This window comes from Thunnus maccoyii, chromosome 22 (assembly GCF_910596095.1).
Source record: "Thunnus maccoyii chromosome 22, fThuMac1.1, whole genome shotgun sequence".
NCBI lineage: Eukaryota > Metazoa > Chordata > Actinopteri > Scombriformes > Scombridae > Thunnus > Thunnus maccoyii.
In genome coordinates, this window is record NC_056554.1 from 7817551 (window position 1) to 7837124 (window position 19574).

The 19574-nt window shown below is 40.1% G+C and overlaps 2 protein-coding genes and 2 non-coding genes across 15 annotated transcripts in view; 1 reads left to right on the forward strand and 3 right to left on the reverse strand.

Annotated features, from left to right (window-relative positions):
• Nucleotides 1-9087, reverse strand: part of sema4f (sema domain, immunoglobulin domain (Ig), transmembrane domain (TM) and short cytoplasmic domain, (semaphorin) 4F) — a 105446-nt gene extending 96359 nt beyond the window's left edge. For both annotated transcript variants that reach the window (XM_042401198.1, XM_042401196.1), the window contains exons 1-2: nt 8994-9087; nt 8676-8755 (exon numbers count right to left, since the gene is read on the reverse strand). The gene's annotated coding sequence lies outside the window, so the exon portion shown is untranslated. The remainder of the gene's footprint in view (nt 1-8675; nt 8756-8993) is intronic.
• The window catches only part of LOC121889333 (meiosis 1 associated protein), a 66599-nt gene continuing 55881 nt past the window's right edge, over nt 8857-19574 (forward strand). For 4 of the 11 annotated variants that reach the window (XR_006093502.1, XM_042401201.1, XM_042401203.1 and 1 more), the window contains exons 1-5: nt 9150-9253; nt 9413-9455; nt 12838-13101; nt 13689-13886; nt 18526-18691. Coding sequence is in view for 10 of the 11 variants with exons in the window: in XM_042401201.1 (XP_042257135.1) it covers nt 9150-9253; nt 9413-9455; nt 12838-13101; nt 13689-13886; nt 18526-18691 (775 nt within the window). In the remaining variant the exon portion in view is untranslated. The other 7 variants (XM_042401205.1, XM_042401207.1, XM_042401206.1 and 4 more) reach the window with 7 other exon arrangements.
• On the reverse strand, nt 14370-14441 carry trnaa-ugc. Its single transcript has one exon. It is a non-coding gene; the product is annotated as a tRNA-Ala (tRNA).
• trnaa-cgc lies at nt 15601-15672 on the reverse strand. Its single transcript has one exon. It is a non-coding gene; the product is annotated as a tRNA-Ala (tRNA).

Genomic DNA, 19574 nt, shown 5'->3' on the forward strand with positions numbered 1-19574 from the left:
AGGAGGTCATTCATCAAAATGAGATAATTCAGTCAGAAATAAATAAAACTTACTGGGATGAGAAAAAGAATGTAATAATAAATGTTTAGCAGTGAGGGGAAAATACAACAAAAATACAAAAAGAGTCCTGCAACACAAACTAAGTGATGAGTGCAGTCTGGAGAATTTAGAGCACAAATCAGTAGAATCACTCCTTATCGACACTCGCTTTCCATATTTCAGTCTTAACGAGGTTATTAAAACTGGCCAAATCGCATCAGTACCAAAGACACTAAGGCATTCAGCTCTATCTATTTTGAGATGGCTAAGCGCCTAGCCCAGTTTTTCTTTGTCGAGCAGGTTTTAGCCCAAAGCAATTAGGCAAACCCACTAGCCCTGTCAGCGGATGCATTGAAAGCAATCCTGCATTGAGAAATTAACCACTGGGCAGATTTTCTACCTTCCTTTCTCCATTCACTACATCTTTTTTTTTCCTCTTCTTTTTACTTCACTTCCTTTTTTCTCTTTTGATGAAATGACAGAAAGAGTGATTAACTGCTGAAATCCGCCTGTTGTCCCCCCCTCCCCGCCCTCACACACACACACACACACACACACATACAGTGATACACACAAAAACTCAAATTCATCATTCATGTTTCATGCAAGGGGCGCTGAATAGCACCGTTTGGAGAGCCCAATTTCCATGACAACAGGTCTGAGGATTAGGGTGAAAGACTGTCATTCCAGAGCAATTGTCAGAGCACCTTGATTCAGAGGAGCACTTAAAAGGGAAGGGAAGGAGCAGAGCACGGGGGTGGAAAAAGAAGAATTTGGGTCGGTTGAAGGATCAAGGGAGGAACGGAGGAATAGAGTTGTGGCTAATGATCCTGCTGAAGATCACTTTACCCCCAAATCCTCACTCATTGTAAGTCACTGTGGATGAGAAGTAAATACCTAAAGTGTAAATAAGCTATGAGGAGAACTTCCAAGAATTTTTGTTATTTTTAAAAAAACAAAATTACATGTTTGATGGAATTTTTTTAAAATAAGAAAATATATAAAAACACCAGCCTCATCCTTTAAACCACAATGTGATAAAACTGGTCCATTACCATAAATGGCTTTAAAGGTTTCTTATAACTGTTTAATGATGAAGTGATTTTTGTATCTGTCATATTAGAATCAATACAGTTGGTCTAACTTTGAACATGTATCTGAGTATTAAACATGGCAACTACACCACTTAATAGTTATGTCCTTAAAGGGAGTGACGCAGGTAGGTGGAAGACAAGAAAAATGTGGAAAATTCACCATGGAAAATTCTGCAGAAGTAATTTTAGGGATGCTACATAAAGGTAGGGGGGGCTTGAGGCAGGTTAAAGGAACACCTTGACATTTTAAATTCTAGTTTCTTTTGCTTCACCTAATCTTTCACTGACAGAAGGATCGCCTCCCACAAATTTCGCATTCACTTTTCAAAGCACAGCCAGAAAGTAAAGTCATCTATTGTGAGCAGGTTGCATGCGATTTCAGCTATGGCAGCCTGTCAGTCTTTCTCTTTTTAAAAGTTTATAACCGCTTTATATGTTTTGGCACCTCTGCGCAAAAGCTTTGATGTTTTAATTTTATTTTTTAATATTCATGAAAATCTAACAGGTTTACATAACCTGATCCACATTCTTTACAGTTGCTTGGAACTCATTTCTTTCGTTACGCACGAATCTTCAACCCGCCTGCAAATTTAATAGACGAGGTACTTGTCATTCACTACAGTCTCTTCTGCAATGATCTGCCTGGAACAATGTTTGCATGGGTGGATGCCGCCTCCCTCCAATTAGCTATTCCTGAGCTCCTTCTGAAGTTAGCAGCCGTTCATGTTCATCTCAAAACATCTGCTGTTTTTAAATGGACCAAATGAACAGATGATTTTTTATTCTGCTGCAAATCTGCGCTAATGGTGTCAGCATACTTTAACATCAAGTTATAATATTATGAAATTCAGACATTTGAAAATCCACATCTACCAGCAAAACCTTTCACAGGAACAAAGTAAAACTTTTGGCACCCGTGAGTGCAGCTGCATAATACATGTACGACACAATACATCACTTTATTGTCCTGGAGTCACAAAACTGCACATTGGAGACTATGTTATTCATTACTGTTAAAAATGAGTCCATGAACAGATCAGCCTTGGCATTATTACATATATGCACATACGCAAACACACACATGTACACTGATGAATCTTTAAATCATGATCAACAGGAGACACACACACGACAGTGACCTGATCATTACACAGCCCTGAGGAAGACACTGAGTTGACAGAAACACAGAGGGAGAGAGCGGTGACATCGTTACCATGATGTACTGAGCTCCAGTGTCAATGCACTTCGATTGTGTGTTAAGAATGACTGTCTATATCTAACGCATGTTGACACAGTGTCTCACCACCTCGAAACTCAGCTCAGATACCATAACATCATCTGGATCTGCTTTGATTTAGACCTCATGAGATATAGGGCTTAACATTACATTGTGAGAATTGCGTCTACTCATGCCATGCGTGCTAAAACGTGAATCTACTGTACAACTCAACCATCAAGTCACCCGAATAGATAAATAAACCTATCAATCAATGCATTTTTATGTAAATTTCTGCATTTGGTAACTTTTGACCCTTTAAAAGGAAATGAAGAAAACAAATGCGCAGGCTTATAGTCATTAACATGTCAGACCACCACGGCTGGCACAATCTACAGTCTGTGCTGCTACTTGTTCCTTTACTGAATGTGGAGGAGAAAGTCATGAGAGGAAAGAGCAACAACAGAGTGGATTGTTGAAGAGTCACATGTCACATCGGAAGATCCGATCAGACCGTGTGGTGCCGTAACTGTTACTGTACAGAGCTATACTGTCTATACCGTCCTGCAGCAGAGATAAGCAGGAAGCGCTTCCTGACATTTAAACATTACACATATGGCAAGAAGATACAAAGAAGACCACTCAGTTCTGTTTTCTGTACATGTATGTCAACATGAGGGTGACGTGTGTGGGCGGAGTTCTCTATACGTTGAGAGTTGGTATTCTAAGCTGAAATTGTGCTTTTGTGCTCAGTTGTTTTCACAATGAACCATTTTAAGATCTATACCACTATTGCTGTTTTTCCGTCCCGATTTAACCAACTTTAATTCCACCAAGACAAATCAAGCTTCATGTGTCACCTTTCGGGCCTCATAGCTGGGGATATCCACACCAAACCATGCTGTTTTATCCCTGTTTAGCATCCTTGCCTCAAATTAAGCTGTGTCAACTGTAGGAAGCGCAATGTATTTGTCACCAAGTTAGCAGAGCTTCGTTAGCGGTGCTATTCTTTAATAAAGATTGGTCTACAGACATTGACATCTTTCGTGCCATTTAGTCAATGGATCCTTTGCTCACAGCTCAGCTTAGAGTGAGTATTCCCATCTCTATCAAAAAATGGCATATGATAAAAGCTGCTTGCATGGAGCAGGGTTGGCTACACTCAGGGAAAAACATCAAGTTACAAGATACAAGTTGGTCTTGTGAGCTTGTTGCTGGGCCAGAATTCAATAGCAAAGGCAAAATAAACTCTCTGTACATGGAAAAACCATTTCCAGATAAATTTTTTTGCTGACTGGCTGATTTGACAGCCCCGCCTGTGTGAGTGTGTGTGTGTGTGTCACCAGATGATCAGGGCTTAGTGTTGCAGGTTGGGTGGTGGCTGAGGAGGTTCAGATGAGCGAGTTTTCTTCCTCGATTCTGATTCTTAAAGGCCTCCCACCTCTATTTCTCCCTTCCTTTCCTTCTTTTTTTTCCTTCCTTCCCTGTTAAACATTCATCTAAAATGTCATCACACACCTGCTCCTCACACCTCGATGTAGAGGCAATATTAGGCAGAATAAATGCGACTGGGGACTGAAATAATAGCAACATTTGCATGTGATATTTAAATTTGTCCCACTTGTTGGTGATTCAGCATAAATACAGTACACTTACCGGCATCACATTGCCTTTGGTGATATAATGGTGATATAACAAGTCATGAGGGTATAATAAAGTTATTGAGACCACCAGGAGCTGACCTGAACAGGATAACGTCATCTAGGTCACAATCAAGCCATTAGCCCTGAAGATATTGATGTTCAGTCAAAGATGAGTCATGCATGTTCACGAGGACTCTCTCAGCAGTTTTCCTGCAGAGAACATCACTCCTGTTCATGTGGTACATTAGGAACACTGACTTATTGATGAGGCTGCAGTCACAAGATCATCAGAAGCTTCCGTTGTTTGGTAGACAATCTGTTTTTTTTTCTCACGCAACTGACGCAAAACCCCCTGAGAATGTTTTTCACAGTTGAGATGAATCACTTCCATTATGACTCTGGAGACAGACCTTTTGAGGATGGTGTGGCGATGTTGTGTAGGCCAAGAGAATGTGCTTATGGCCAATACCATCAGACACATGTGCATCTACATTTTTGAGCAAATAGAAGGGAGAGGCATCAACCTTTACAGTACCCCCACCCCCCCTTTTTTCTCCCTGCCAACAGACCAGCTAAAACCTTTCATCCATCATCTCATTAGAGAAGGAAGTGTCCCCAGGCTTTCAATAACAAATTAGATTGCCAATAGATATGTAATGGATAATTATATTTAGCCATACTTGAATGGTATCAGTTACACACTGAATAAGCCAGGTGGAGAGCTGCAGAATTAATTATCCTTTCAGAAGTCTGTCATGTCATGCCAAAAATATATTTTATATAAAAGAAAGAAAGAAAGAAAGAATACACTCAGTTACATTTACATACACTTAGTCATTTGAGCCATTGCTCCTATGAAAAATATTGATTATAGCAGCTGTAAAAGAGTTCTGGTGGGATGTTTTTGATTTACAAAGCCTGCTCTCTGACATCTCTATGGCGCCTGGTAATGCTTCACTCAAAATTCATCAGTTAATTAATCAAAAGTCATTACTCAAAAAGCCATGCCATTATGTACAGTAGCACTCACGAAAAGATATTAATGATAAACAACTGGTAACATGAACACCGGCTCAAGATGGAGATATGTTCAATCTGTTGTCTGGGAGACATCTCAACTGATTTATATCAACATGGACCAGAACATCTACTCCCTACCAGCTTTGAAATTAAAATTTATGGAGCAAAGCAACAGTGATATGCAATACTGATGCTCGCCTTGTTAAGGTAGATGTAGTCCATGTCACAGAAAGCAGAGCTCCCATTACACCATTAAGCCAGAAAGGCTCTGCAGCCATCCTTTTAAAGCACTCCCATCAAGGTAAGAGCAGCAACTCTGTGACCTGACCAGTCCTTGTAGCTACTTCTATCTTATTATATTCTATTACACGCTGTAGCAACAGTAAGCACAAAAACCACGGTAAACAGGTTTGGCTTTGTGCATCGACACACAAAGACTTGCTTCTCACACACTCTCACAGACACTCACAGCCAAAAGGCATTCCAACAAAGTCGTTTTCCCACCCAGATTAGTACCAACACTCAAAGTATTAATGCTTATCATTGCTAAGCCCAAAACACACACACACACACATACACACAAACTTCCCAGAACAACAATTCCCATAATACTACTAGGAACCACACAGATCTTCTGTAACAATAGGATTGGATTGGCTCTGAAATGAGTCTCATGTGGATAAAAGAACAACGTGGTTTGTCCCCATTTGACTCCTGAGCTAAAGCCGATTTAAGCCGACGTCTACTATGATTGAACGTTTTCATTTTTCAGCATGCACACCTGCTCGGAGGTTCAGCATCAGTTGATCTACGGCTGCCCTGAGGGTTCACTGCTGCCACCACGTATAAAGCTTTGACTTCTGTTGCAGAGAAGCTAAGTAATTTTATAGAAAAAAGTGATAACACTCCTCAGATCTGCCGGATTTAATACTTGCTTGATGATTCATGAACCCCACTAACAATGTCAAACAAGCTACAGGAGATGGTTTAAGTGTCAAGTCAGCCACATTTCCTCCTGAGGGTAAATGCCTTCAAGTGGTTTAGCTAAATCCTTTTCCGCATCTATTTTGACATATTTACACTTGTGTTCTACATGTCAAGGAGAATTTAGAGGTAGAGAGTCCTGCTGTGCGTTTGTGTCAGATGTCTTGATATTCTCAGTCATCAGAGCGGCTGTACCGTAGCTGCTCTTCATGGTTCAGAGCTGTGATTCCTTCTTCTGTCTTTCTCGTCCTCAAGAAGTACAATCTAGTTTCAACATGACGTAAAAATATTTTCTCAACCCAAACTGTGAACTTTTTGTCTACAAAAGCAAGCGAGCAAATACCTGCAGTAGTTCATCGGAAGTCAACCCTGTTGTGTAGAGATGGATGCGTGAGAGGACTGCTGCTAATACTGTAAACGAGCAATTTTCACAATCCATGTTTACTTCTAAACCAGCAGGTAAAACAGAACATAACACCGCAAAGTCTACCTAACATGCTGAAGCAAGCCTTTTGTTTTTACACTGAATTCCTGCACAGACTTAATAGTTATAGTCAACATGTAATAACTAAAGTAGATGTGTGTATTCTCTTTTCCTTTTACTGTGTATGAAAGGGAACTCAGAACTTGTTATTCTTGTTTAGATATATTGTTTTTTAAGATACAGGCATATATTAGAGATGGGGATTCATAGCAAATGTCCAAAATTATGTGTAAATATTGCAAAACCAGTGCAATAGCACACAAAATAATGAGCTTGGACACAGCTCCATTATCATGTCCTTAAAAACTCATGTTGTGAAAGCAAGTCAAGCTCCCGCACAACAACCCTGCTGCCGGCTATCTGCTTCCATCTGCCCCCCCCCCCTTCAACTAAAACTACTGGGATGTACTGTGGGGATTTTCTAATTTCATGCTCCTGTTCCCATTTTAGGGAATTAAATTAAAACATCTCAAGGCAGCAAACAACTCAACACAACCGACTTAACATTAATTCAACCTCGATCATACAGTGAATAAAACCGAGCCTAAACCGAAAGTCATAGATGGCGCAAGAATCACACTAGACCGAGAAAAGCAACTAGTGTGTAAAATAAGTACTAAAACTAAACTTTCCCCCAATCCCCGAGAGTAAATCAAAAAAGCATAGCGGATTAGTACACTGTTGCAAAGCTCCTATTGACCTAGAAGTGTGTTCATCACAACTAAATTAGGAGGCATGTGTGTGTGTATGTGTGTTTTTTTTAAGTGTGTGTGTGTGCGTAAAAGCGATTAAGCTCCAATCATATCGGTGCACCTAATCCCTTTACATGGGCCTTCATATTTGAAACTGAAAGCTCACATCTGTCTCAGTGAAAGATCCTCCTAGTGAAATCTATGCATCCCGGCTGTAATCTTACGCACAGCACATACATTACGGATGAAATTAGAGCTTCTTGCGCTGACGGGCAGGTAGGATGCATCGTAGTAGGATTGGGACTGAATGAAAGAAAGAGTGGGAAATAGACAGATAAGGTGTAAGGGGCAGGAGTGTGATGACATTTTAGAGGAATGTTTAGCCAGGAAGGAAGGAAAAGAAGGGAGAAATTGAGGATGGAGGCCTTCAAGACTCAGAATTGGAGAAGAAAACTCGCTCATCTGAATCTCCTCAGCCACCACCCAACTTGCAACATTAAGCCCTGATCATCTGGTGACACATACACAGGTTGTGCTTTCAAATCAGGACTTGCCCTAAGCAAAAAGTCTTTCTGGAAATGGTTTTGCCAGGTACAGAGAGTTGGCAGAAGTTAGTTTTCTCACAAAGAAACACATACACACACACACACACACACACACACACACACACACACAGCTCATCTTATCTCCCATAAGCAGCTGTGTATGTTCCACATTTCTTCATGTCAATCTCATGCATCCTGGCAATATGGCATGTTGTGTGTGTGTGTGGGTGTGTGTGTGTGTGTGTGTGTGTGTGTGTGTGTGTGTGTGTGTGTGTGTGTGTGTGTGTGTGTGTGTGACAGAGAGAGACAACGAGAGCTGTATGACTTTGCATGAATCAGCTCTCGTTTCACAACCCAGCATTCACCAAAGCCTCTTACACGGTACACGACACTTTACAGAAATCCCTTCATACACCACACACACACACACACACACACACACACACACACACACACACACACACACACATCTGATTTTGTATTTTCCCCATCTCCAATTCCTTTCACATCTTGATTGTACCTTGATGGTTTGGAAGGTCACACACACACACACACACACACACACACACACACACACACACGCACACATATGCTCTCTCTCACACACACACACACACACACACACACACACACACACGCACACATATGCTCTCTCTCACACACACACACACACACACACACACACACACACACACACACACACACACATACACTGACTGAATGGAGCAGGCCTACAATCGGGAACAAATTTCCATATCACTCTTTCATTCTGTCCCTGCACTTGGCGTCTCATTATCTTTCTCTCTATTCATCTAAAAAATGAGGCACAGAGAGAACACATGGAAGGAGGGCAGTACAAGATGCATAAGTTTTGAACTAAACTTCACGCTTCTAACAAGTTGGCAGTAAAATGTGTGGATTTGTTTCCTTCTAATTTAAGAGAAAACCAGCAGCTTACTTTGAGTCGTGCTGTTTCTTTTTCTGTGCTTGTTTGTCTCTTTGCAGATACAGATGTTCCAGACTTCTTTGACTGTACTGCTGAATTTAAAAAAAAACAAAACAAAAAAAAAAAACAGTTTTCTTCAAACATGAACATTAATCTAGTAGAGTGACTTTCCATTTCAGTCCAAATTGTTTCAAGAAGCTGTGGGTTGGCCTTATCTGCCTGCTTATAAGACAAATCCTTAAACAACTGAAACACAGAATAACATAACATGGAACTATGATTTTAGGGACATTCTAAATGTGTATAAAAATACATAACATGAGAAATTACCTTCAGGTCAGTCAGACACAAGGAGAGTTCAGACATCTCGACCTACGCTGTAAAATTCACCTCGACATACAAGTCGGTTTTTGTTTAGGAGTATCAAATGAATTGAGAGCATTAACTTAAAATGTCGACATGGTCAGTGCCTTCGGATGTTGAGTGATGCATCTTACTAATAGACAATCTTTGCTTCCACGTAGGTGTCGTGGTCCTGAGCTGACAGAGAGGAGTCAAAAGACAGAAGCTGCTCTTGACTTTATTTACAGGTTTGTTTGCGTTAGCTTGCCAGCTAGGTAGCTTAACTGTTGGGTTAAAATTACAGTACGTGACGGTAAATAGTTAACAGCTAACATTTGTCGTATTTCTCAAATCTTTAGAGGATATGTTGAAGAATATTCAGTATTAACCGCAATTATAATTCACAGCTATCCCAGCAGAAGCCAACTGAGGAGAGGGAAACTAGCTAAGGTAACTTAACACTTAGCTAAAGTTAGCATAACGTAACTAGCAAAACTCAGTCAAGAAAAGCCTAAAAAGACGTTTATATGTCAAATGTTTATAATAATTTAGCAATTTAGCTAGCTGTCGAGGAATTCAATTGTAGTTATCACTCTACATTCTCCCCCCATTCATTTCAGACACACTTTCATTACACCTCCCAACTTCCTAAGAGCTTATTTATTATGGTTAATGATATGTCCAGCATTGCTAACTCAATTTATTCACATTCAGTACCAGTCAAAAGTTTGGACACACAAAACTTTTGACTGGTACTGTACATAAACATGATTTGAGGAATTTGAGAAATATCATATAATGTTAGTTTACAATACTTTAGTAATATTGCGTACAAAGTCTGTTTATGCCAGGAAAGAGCTGAACAGACCCAAGGTGCATGTACCTGAAACCCTGTATTAGTTGAATACTGAGTCTTATTGCATTTATTTATGTTTACACAGAGAGTGGGAGTTCAAGTACAAGATCAAAGCTGTGAGGGTGAAAGATGTGTGATCTGGGTGGTGAGAAGGACAGATTTTGGCTTAGATGGGGAGAACTGAGTCAGAGACAGATGAGAGGGGCACAAGATCAAACAGGAAAACACACCCTCACACAATATGCCCTTTGCATTGGATCTAACCAGTATAAAATACACCTACTCTGTGAAGATCAAAACAGAACAGGGTTTCAGGACAGTGGATTTAAGAGCTCGGATGATAAAGAGTGCTTAGGGCGCAGCTTTCGATCGGAAGGGATTAGTTCTGTCGGTGGTTTATTTTCTGATAAGAGTGGTCCAGGCCTTCAGGTGCCTTCTGTGTGGCATGTTGTTATTTCTACCTCTATTTTGAGTTCAAAGCCAGTACGGTGCAGTCGGTGCCTTGGTCCTTGTTTTCATGTGGGCATCAGCAAACCAGTATGACTGTGTGTTTCTGCAGACAAATGATGTGAGGCAGGCCCCAGTGGCAGATTTATGGCAACATGATGACATAAAGCTGAAATATTCCATCCGCCTTTAAATTAATTCATCACTCAAACCCGAAAGGGAATTTGTAAACAGAACTTTCGTCTGTAAGTGCCTAGAAATACTGTACCTCAACCTGGGACACAAGCTGATTGAAGTGTTTTGCTACAAGCTGTACTGATGTGTGTGTGTGTGTGTGTGTGTGTGTGTGTGTGTGTGTGCAGCCTGGTTCCAGCAGTGAAGTTTCCAAAAATTAATATACACGAATAATCAGGCAGTATTGTTATGAGAGATGGTTAAGTTAGGTCTAGGGCTGTAAGTAATGATTATGTCTCATTAGTGAATGATCTGTCATTTTTCTATCATTTATAGTCTAATAACTGTCAAAAATTATTGAAAAAGGCCCATCACAATTTCCCAGAGCCCAATGTGACATCTTTAAAGTGCTTGCTTTTGTCCAATCAACAGCCCAAAACACATTGATAATTAATTTACAATGATATAAAAGTGAGTAAACCAGCAAATCTTCACATTCAAGGAGCAACAATCAGTGCATGTTTTGCAAATTATTCAGTTTCTCACCTTCGATTAAGTGACTCACCGAAACATGCATCGTGGTCATGTGGAAACTAATCAGTTGCCTTGTTTCCTATTTCAACGCTTCCCTCCCTCTCTGTGGTCCTGTCTGTTCTTGCTCATTGAGGTGTGGAAATGAAATGCCTAATTGTACTGATGTGTGTCAAAATATGGGGTCACTGATGTTGCCAAATAACGGGGTTTCCCTTCAAGTAATGATGATGCTAGTGACCAGACATAAAAGACTGATTCACACAGACACGCATTCCATAATGACAGGGTTTTAGATGGTATGATTAACTCTGTGAAGCGTTGGAGGGGGGGTGGTCCCTCTGGCCACATCCTCTGTATTGCATGACTGGTAATTGCCTTTTGACACACAGCTGGGGCTTTTTCCATCTGTTGAGACAGTAAAAAGGAGAAAATAGATGTTTTCTTCTCATACACATGGATTAGGTAAAAACTCGATCAAAGACACATGTATCATCTATAAAAAGCTCTGCAGTCCAGATTTCCTTCCCTTCTCTAACATGTGGCCAAGGACTAAATTTAGATTTATTTGGAATTATACTCATTCTCTTAGACACAGCTACAAAATATTACCAAATTTGCTGTTATCAGCTTTTCGGTTGTGAGGATTGAGAATTTTTACTGTTCTGTTTTATATTTAATCACATGTGAAGTACATTATCTTTGGCTTTCTGTTGGTCAGACAAAACAAGAGATGTGAAGACGTCACTGTGTGCTCTGGGAAAATATGACGGACATTTTTCACTATTTGAAAAACTAAACAATTAATCAGTTATTCAAAAACATAATAGACACATTAATTGATAATGAAAATAATTATTAGTTGTTACCATAGAATTAACATTGGTATTTTCTAATATTAACTCCAGTGCTCTATATTGCACCACTTTAACCATTTTGTTTTACTCTCTGCTGTTGCAATGATCCATTTGCCCACAGGAATCAATCAACTTTTTAGTTAGTCTAAAGCTTGTATCATATAATTACAAGGCTGCATATTCTGTTTTAATGGGCTTTTGACAACTACTGACAGTGTTCTGTTCATCATGTAGCTGCAATGCCCTCACTAGGTCAGACTGCTGTAAATCATGAAGAACAAATTAAAAATCTTAATTACTTCACCACAAAGTGTTGGCCATCTGTGCATAGATAAATCATAACTCTTAAATATTTGCACCCCGGGATGACAAAATACATTGTCCTCTTTACACTATTATGGCACAGTTCCAGTAGACCTTTCTGGTTTCCAAATGGTTTCTCAAAGTCTTACTTTCAACAATGAAATACCCTTCCTTTAAGTCATTATTGTACAAAACCTACTTTTAGTGGTAACTTGGTAGCGATCCTCTTCAGAAGTCAGGCAAGGAGTTGAAACTGGAGTGAAAACTGAATGATTTATAACCTAGATTCTGTTGTGACTTACATAATTTTCTGTGTTTTCTGATTTATTCATGTTCTATTTACAATAGTGCTTACTGCTGATAATTATGAGTACAGTGAGTTGGTCTTTTTTGTAATTACTGCTTTCCCTCCTCATGGCCTTGTATATTTGTTAGATGTATTGTAAACATTTTTTTTCTGCTTGCTTACTCAGGTTTTAAATATTTGCACAAGGCTTTAGGGGTACATTTTTACATAACATAACATCTAGAAGGTACCGGTGAATACAGAATACATCTTGCTTGGCATCCTTGGGGGGAAATCTTGCCATACATGTTTTCATTATACCTTTTTCCATTTTCTTAGCCATTGAGCATCGAGATATTCTGTGTTTCTTGTTTTCAGATTTCCATGGACAACAGGAAGAAGCCAGCGGGTTCCTCCAACTCTGGGAGCTTGGTTTACTGGTCCCTCCCCTTTCTGCGGCAACCAGCCAGGGTCCTGATCGTGGAGGCACTGCCACCCTGGTGGTCTGACACTTGTATGGTGTTCTGTGATGCCCTGGACAACTTCCTTTCCCTGGCCTGTAGTCTGGATGGACCCTGTAGGATACCGCTCCTCAGCTTGTACGCCATCAGCAGGCAGCAGGAATGTCTACTGCCATTTGTGGTAAGATAGATGAAGGTGAAGTCTTGAATGAAAAACACTTCTCTCTCCTGTTGCATTTTCTTTTTTTCACAATTTACAAAACAAAAACACATACATGAGATATAAATCAAAAATACAACGAATAGATATAAAGTGCTGTGTGAATAAAGTGCAGAGAGTTCAGTGACTATTCAGGTCAGTCTGGATGATTAGTTGGAACAGTTCTCTTTGTTTGGAAGGCATCTTTTTTCCAGCAGACCATCCATGACAGAGTTATAGTTTGAATTAAATACAAGTCCAAGGCCTTGCAGTATAGACCAGACCTCCTGAGCTCTGTAACAGTCCATCAAGAAGTGTTGCTGTGACTCATCATCAGTACAATAAATCATGGGACATTCTTTTGTTGTTATATAACAACTCCACGAAACAACAGCTCTAACAGGATGTCTGTTAACAGAAATAAACAACCAAACAACTCTAATGCTCTCTCTGCTCTCTATTACATGTTCCTGTTCCTTCCTCAACCTTCTTTCCTTTGTTGCTTTCTGTCACACACATTATCTCTCACTTTTATCCCTTTTTTCCTCTTACCCCCTTTCTATTTTTAGCAGGTTCGTGGCAACTTGGCCAGGCTACGTTCCTGTGTCGAGGAGCTGAGGTCTATTCCAGGTGATGGCTGCATCAGGGGGTCAGCCAGGGGAGGGGAGCTGCTGCGACAGGCAGTGCTGGACAGTCTGCAGCAGTTTAAACAGTACATCAGACATACCAGCACTGGCAACCAGGCAAGCAACAACACATCTGTGGAGGTGAGCGTACACAGACCTTGTTTAAGTACAACCAGCTCAGCAAAAACAACAACTTGTTTTACAATCAAAAGGCATATGCGGCAGCAGAGGTTTCTAGTTAGACTGAGTTTTACAGTCCAATTTTGCTAGTGCTTTGAGTAGTGACTCCACTCATGCGACAGCTTGCAGCAGATGTGTACAAAAAACACACAATAACAGAAAGGCAGACTGAATGCATACAGATTGGCTTTTACAGAGGCATGCAGCTCAGGTTGATTTTAATATGTGTGAATGTGTTACTTCAGTAATTGGCTGGTAATATACTTGGTAAAAATTAGTGTTTCTGAAAGCAGTTGAAATTCCTTTTGAATACATTACAAGAGCAAATGCTGGTTAACTCTCTCAAATCAAGCTCTCTTGATTCAATGTCACAAAGCTTCACCTTTTTATGTGAAGTACCACTTCATTCTCAGTGTAGAGTTTGTAGCAAGATGTCATAAGAGATGGAGATGCTGGGGATTGAACCCAGGACCTCATACATGCAAAGCATGCGCTCTACCACTGAGCTACATCCCCACTTGTCTGATTCCCTTGCAAAGACCACTTAGGCCCTGTTTACACCTGGTATTAACATCCGTCTCAAGTGGACAGCTCTAAGTACATCTGTTCATACCTGGCATTAACATGCGTCTCCACATGCATCTTGAGTGACCACTTGTGATCGGATCTCACAGATCACCCGAGACGAATGTTAATGCCAGGTGTAAACAGGGCCTCTATGTCTTGGACAAAAACTGACACCACGTCCACACTTTCATCGTGAAAATTATTTCAGGTCAATTTCATAATGATCTCTGTATACACCTGAAATGGCTAAACAATAGGACATGGCTGAATCTCTTCTTCTTCAGTCAGTTGTGCTCAACAAACAATAAAACTGCACATCACAGCCAACATCTGGTAAGGAGTGAGACAGATACAGCCCAGTTAATCCTCTGCGTATTAAACCTTCAGTCTGTCCCTTCCCGTCCTGGTCCCTGATGACCTGAACTGTGTTTCAGTTAAGCCGAAATCACAATTTAAATGTTCTGTATGAGTGATCGCAGAGAAGGTTAGAGGCAACAGAAAGTGTTTTTTTATATACTTTACTAACACCACCACCACCATGTGTCAGCTGGCCTAAATCTTAGTTTTCCCCATCCTCACTAAAATGCAAATGTATCAACTGTAGACTGCATTCAGTATCCAGATGTAAATGCCTCCAGCTTAGGTCAAAAATGGAGAAGCCACCAAATTTAGCCAGTTTAGAGAGTATGTAGACTTCAGTAATTGAAGAATCCTTCACAGTGGATGAATACGTTCAATTGCTTTATTGCCTTATGCCACAGGAGGTGGAGAAACCAGGACTTTTTACATGTGAAGCAGGCGCTCTACCACTGAGCTACATCCCCTCATAGTCTGCATTGGAAGACAACATCCATCCACACAATTCTTTCAGTTTTTGGGTTTTTTTTGTAAAGGTTTTTGCTCACACTGAAGCATGCTAAAAGCATTTTTGATTGATCCAATGTAGAAAGCTCAATTTTCAAGTGTGAAAGGACCAAAACGGAGAAAAGAAAACGGGACATCAAAGTCATTGTACTTAATACTGTTGTATTTAGTTTTGTGACACATGATTACATTGAAGTACTGTTTTCAGGATAATCAGTATCATCCAACCTCTGAAACTAAGATGTGGAGATGCTGGGGATTGAACCCAGGACCTCATACATGCGAAGCATGCGCTCTACCACTGAGCTACATCCCCTCCTTTTGTTTGTGAATTACAGACACATATCAAGTTTCAGGATTAAAAAAAACAATGCCTGAATTTGTAATTAGATACGGCTGAACCACTTTGTTAGTTTAACACATCTTTGTTGAATTTTCCACCAAATATTTGGCTGTTCTCTTCACATCCATTATGAAGGAGCATCTCTTCAGCTGTAGTCTAGCTCAGACTGAATAGACTCCCTTTGATATTCAAGCTTTGTACTTCATGCTAATGTAGGGAAGAGGCTCCACTTATACCTGTTAAATGAGCTCTCTTCAGGCCCAATTCACTGTATTTAGCAGTGGCAAAAACATATTGAATTAGGAATCTGATTTGCATTTTTAAAAGCTTAAAAGAATCTCAGTCCGTTTTAGTGGCGGAGAACTCTTCACATCATATATCAGACAGTTCACTTAGAACCAGCTCATGTACATTTCAAATGCAGGAAATGGGCTTTATTCATCTGCTGCTGAGCATCAGAGCCGCAGTAGTTTTCAGGGCCTTCCTACTAGAATATCCAATCAGCTATCGCTTTTAAGTCACAGATGCACTGAGTGTACAAAATATTTAAACCGCTTTCCTTTTTTGAAATAGTTTCCAGGCAAATCCTGGTGTAATTTGTTTCTACTCGCTAATGTGCCTCGCCACATTATGGTCATACAGTAGTAGGTGGAATTGTTGACATCAATAAAAGATCATAGCTATCACTCGGATGCACCACATTTAATCAAACTATTAATTCCTATTTATGTAGTGTAATTCAAAGCCAGCTTTAGGCTAATGTTCTTCTCAAGACACCAGAATATGGCAGTTTAGGGGAATGGGTATATTAGCCGACATTACTGAAAGCATGTCATTTGTTTAAATTTAAATATTTGACAGATGGGGAGCCAACTGAGAAATAAGCCAGTCACTGCCCTTCTTGTTAAATTTGAACAACATGTCCTCTGGATACAAGGCTGTGGGTTGTTGACGTAGATTTCTCAAATCCAGCCAGCTTTATTAGGAAGCTCTGGACAGATGATTACACTAAGACCCACTGTTTCCGACAGCAGCAGATATGAATAGCACTATTAGGGGACAGAGAGACACTAAGCAGAGACGTGACCCTGGTAATGTGTGTCTGAGTGAGTGTGTGTGTGTGTGTGTGTGTGTGTGTGTGTGTGTGTGTGTGTGTGTGTGTGTGTGTGTGTGTGTGTAGCTTCACTTATACAATACACATTTTCATCATATGGATGTGTCTAACATTCATGTGTGTGTGTGTGTGTCAGGATTCAGCAGCAGATTCCACTTTTGGCCAAACAGCAGGAAGCAGAGAGCACTAATAATCCCATCATAATCATCATTTACTGTTCCTGTTAATATGATTCAGTAGGGTGCTCAACATCAGCCTAACATGACTTTATCCCTTTTGCTGTCATTATGCATGTAAATGCTAGAGAAAACTAATTTAGGCTTTTCCATATCTGATATATCAGGCACTTTTTGTTAAGTTGTTGTCTTCTGCAGCACAAAACTGCACAAACTTTCATTATCATAAAGTTAATGGATTGGTAAAAAACATTTTACAGCGCATCACCAGCAATCGTGTTTATTCCTGATTTCATGACATGAGATAGTGGTAGTTTATGAGTAAAAAAAACACTACAATACAGATTATATAGCAGGAAGTCAGCTGAAGTTGTGTTTTTCTCACAAAATCACAGTTTCATAATAGAGTATAACATACGCTATGACACTTTTCTGTCAGGGTGGGAGTTTCCTTTACTGGAACTGGAACAACATCGCATCTGATATCATGCTTTTAATTTAGTAACTGTAACTTACCAGATGTCATGTCCTTAAAGTACAACAGAAACATGAGAGTCAGACTCAAAGAATCCTTTGTTGTAGTGATGTTCGTGTGGCCTGTTTTTTCTGAAGAAGTGACAGCTTAAAACACAAATATGATCTTTCACAACGCCAGCTGTAATAATCCAGAAGGGAGCTTTTGGGAAAAAGTTATGGGGAGGAAGAAGTATGTGTCTCAATAACAGTAAAATTGAAGCTGATTGAGGTTTCCAGTGCAGTGAGGGAAAAGCAAGAATGTTGACTGAGTTCAACGGAAGACTTTTTGGATGGGAAACAAGTCAGCTACTGTAGATTGAGTGGTGGATCGGCTTGTGAAACACTAAGCTGTGTTATAAAAGATGCTGTTTTGCCCCAGTATTGGTAGTGCCCAAAGATGCAATTGTCAGTAGGTTGATTAGTCAGTCAGTCTGCACAACACTTTGGTCCAGAGCAAGCCGGCTTAAGAACTACTGGTCAGCTTGAAATGAAATTTGACTTCCAGAAGATGTTTCTTAGTAATTCTATTGACCACTTACTTTTTGTTTAGGGCCACAGTGAGGTCAAAATTCCCCTTTTACCAAGAGTACTTAAATAATCTTAAATAATGGGTGAGTACTGTGCATTTTTGTGCTCCACAGAGGATGACTTACTCACTGTGACCTCAGTGTCCTCCACAGTTATGTTCCAGGGAACAGTAAAAACTGTTACGTAGCTTTCTGTAACCAAATTTGGCCCACTCAAAGGTTGGAAGTGTTCCGGATGCTTCCTGTGTGCCTGTTGGCCTAAACAAACAAACAGTGATACTCAGTGATTGTTGTGGGAGCCCCAGTTTCTTTTGATTCTTTTTGTGTCTTTACTTTTTCTTTGTCTATTTGCATCTGATCCTGCAACTATGTTAATTAATAAAATGTTGGTTTACAGTAAGATGTTTCTACTTTGGGTTGATTTCTTTTGGGACATTTTTGTCCCATGTTTGAAGGGGAATTTTTTCCATTTCCTTTTTCGCTATATTCCCAGGTTACCGTGGTGACCAGTCAGCCAGGGCGGGGTATTGTCCACCAGTTGGAAGTGGGGCTCAAAGATGTTGATCTGGTGTCACTGAAGCGGCTCCTGGTGGTCCAGATCCATAGTGTGGCAGACTGTAGCCAAGACACTCCCTCACCTGAGGCCACACACACTGAAGGTAGGAGACACAAATACAATACATGCACACGCAAAGATACACACAAGATTAGAACATTTACAGACACACACACTCATAACTTTGGGTTTGGTCATCCCGACATAAACATATCTGCTGTCTATTTCCTGAACAGACTTTACTCCCCTTCACTTTCATACATCCCCCGTGCTTCCTTAATCATCTTCAGTGTTCAGAGTTATGTGGCGTTGACCCGTTTTTCTGTTTGTCACATGTCTGCATTCAACACTCGAGACACATGTCACAATTTATGGAACTGGGCTACCATCCAAACAGTTGCCAATCCTCTCAGAGAGCCTAATTTCATAAAGATATGTTGTTCTTTGTAATTACATGAAAGATCAAGTACTGTGGTGTGAATAAGTAGAGAGTGCAATGAGGATAGGGTAGAAATGACTGAGAGGAAAGAAGACGCTGAGAGAAATAGAAAGTGAATGAGAACATACAGGGAGGAGAACAAAATGAGAGCACATGTGAGAGAGAGAGGGGTGTGGTAAACACAACCATAGTGATAAATAGTTACCAGTATCAGTGGAGAAAATGACTGAACTGAGTGTTTGAGATGTTGGAAACGTGATACTAATGTTGTTGTGAGTTTTAACTCAACTGACACAATCATGTCAGTTATATAATCCCTCCTGCAGCCTCGTTTGTTGTCACCATCTCCTTTCTGTTGTTTTTATATCGTATTTAAAATGAAATGTTAACAATTTGTCCTAGTTCTCCTCATCAAACCTTACCCTTGTTCCCTTTGGAGTCAGTCTGCAAACAGAGCTAATGGGTTGTCTGGGTTGTGGTATAATAATAATAATAAAACAGCTATAGAATGGGATGCCACTTGTGAATTGAACGCATTTATAGAAGC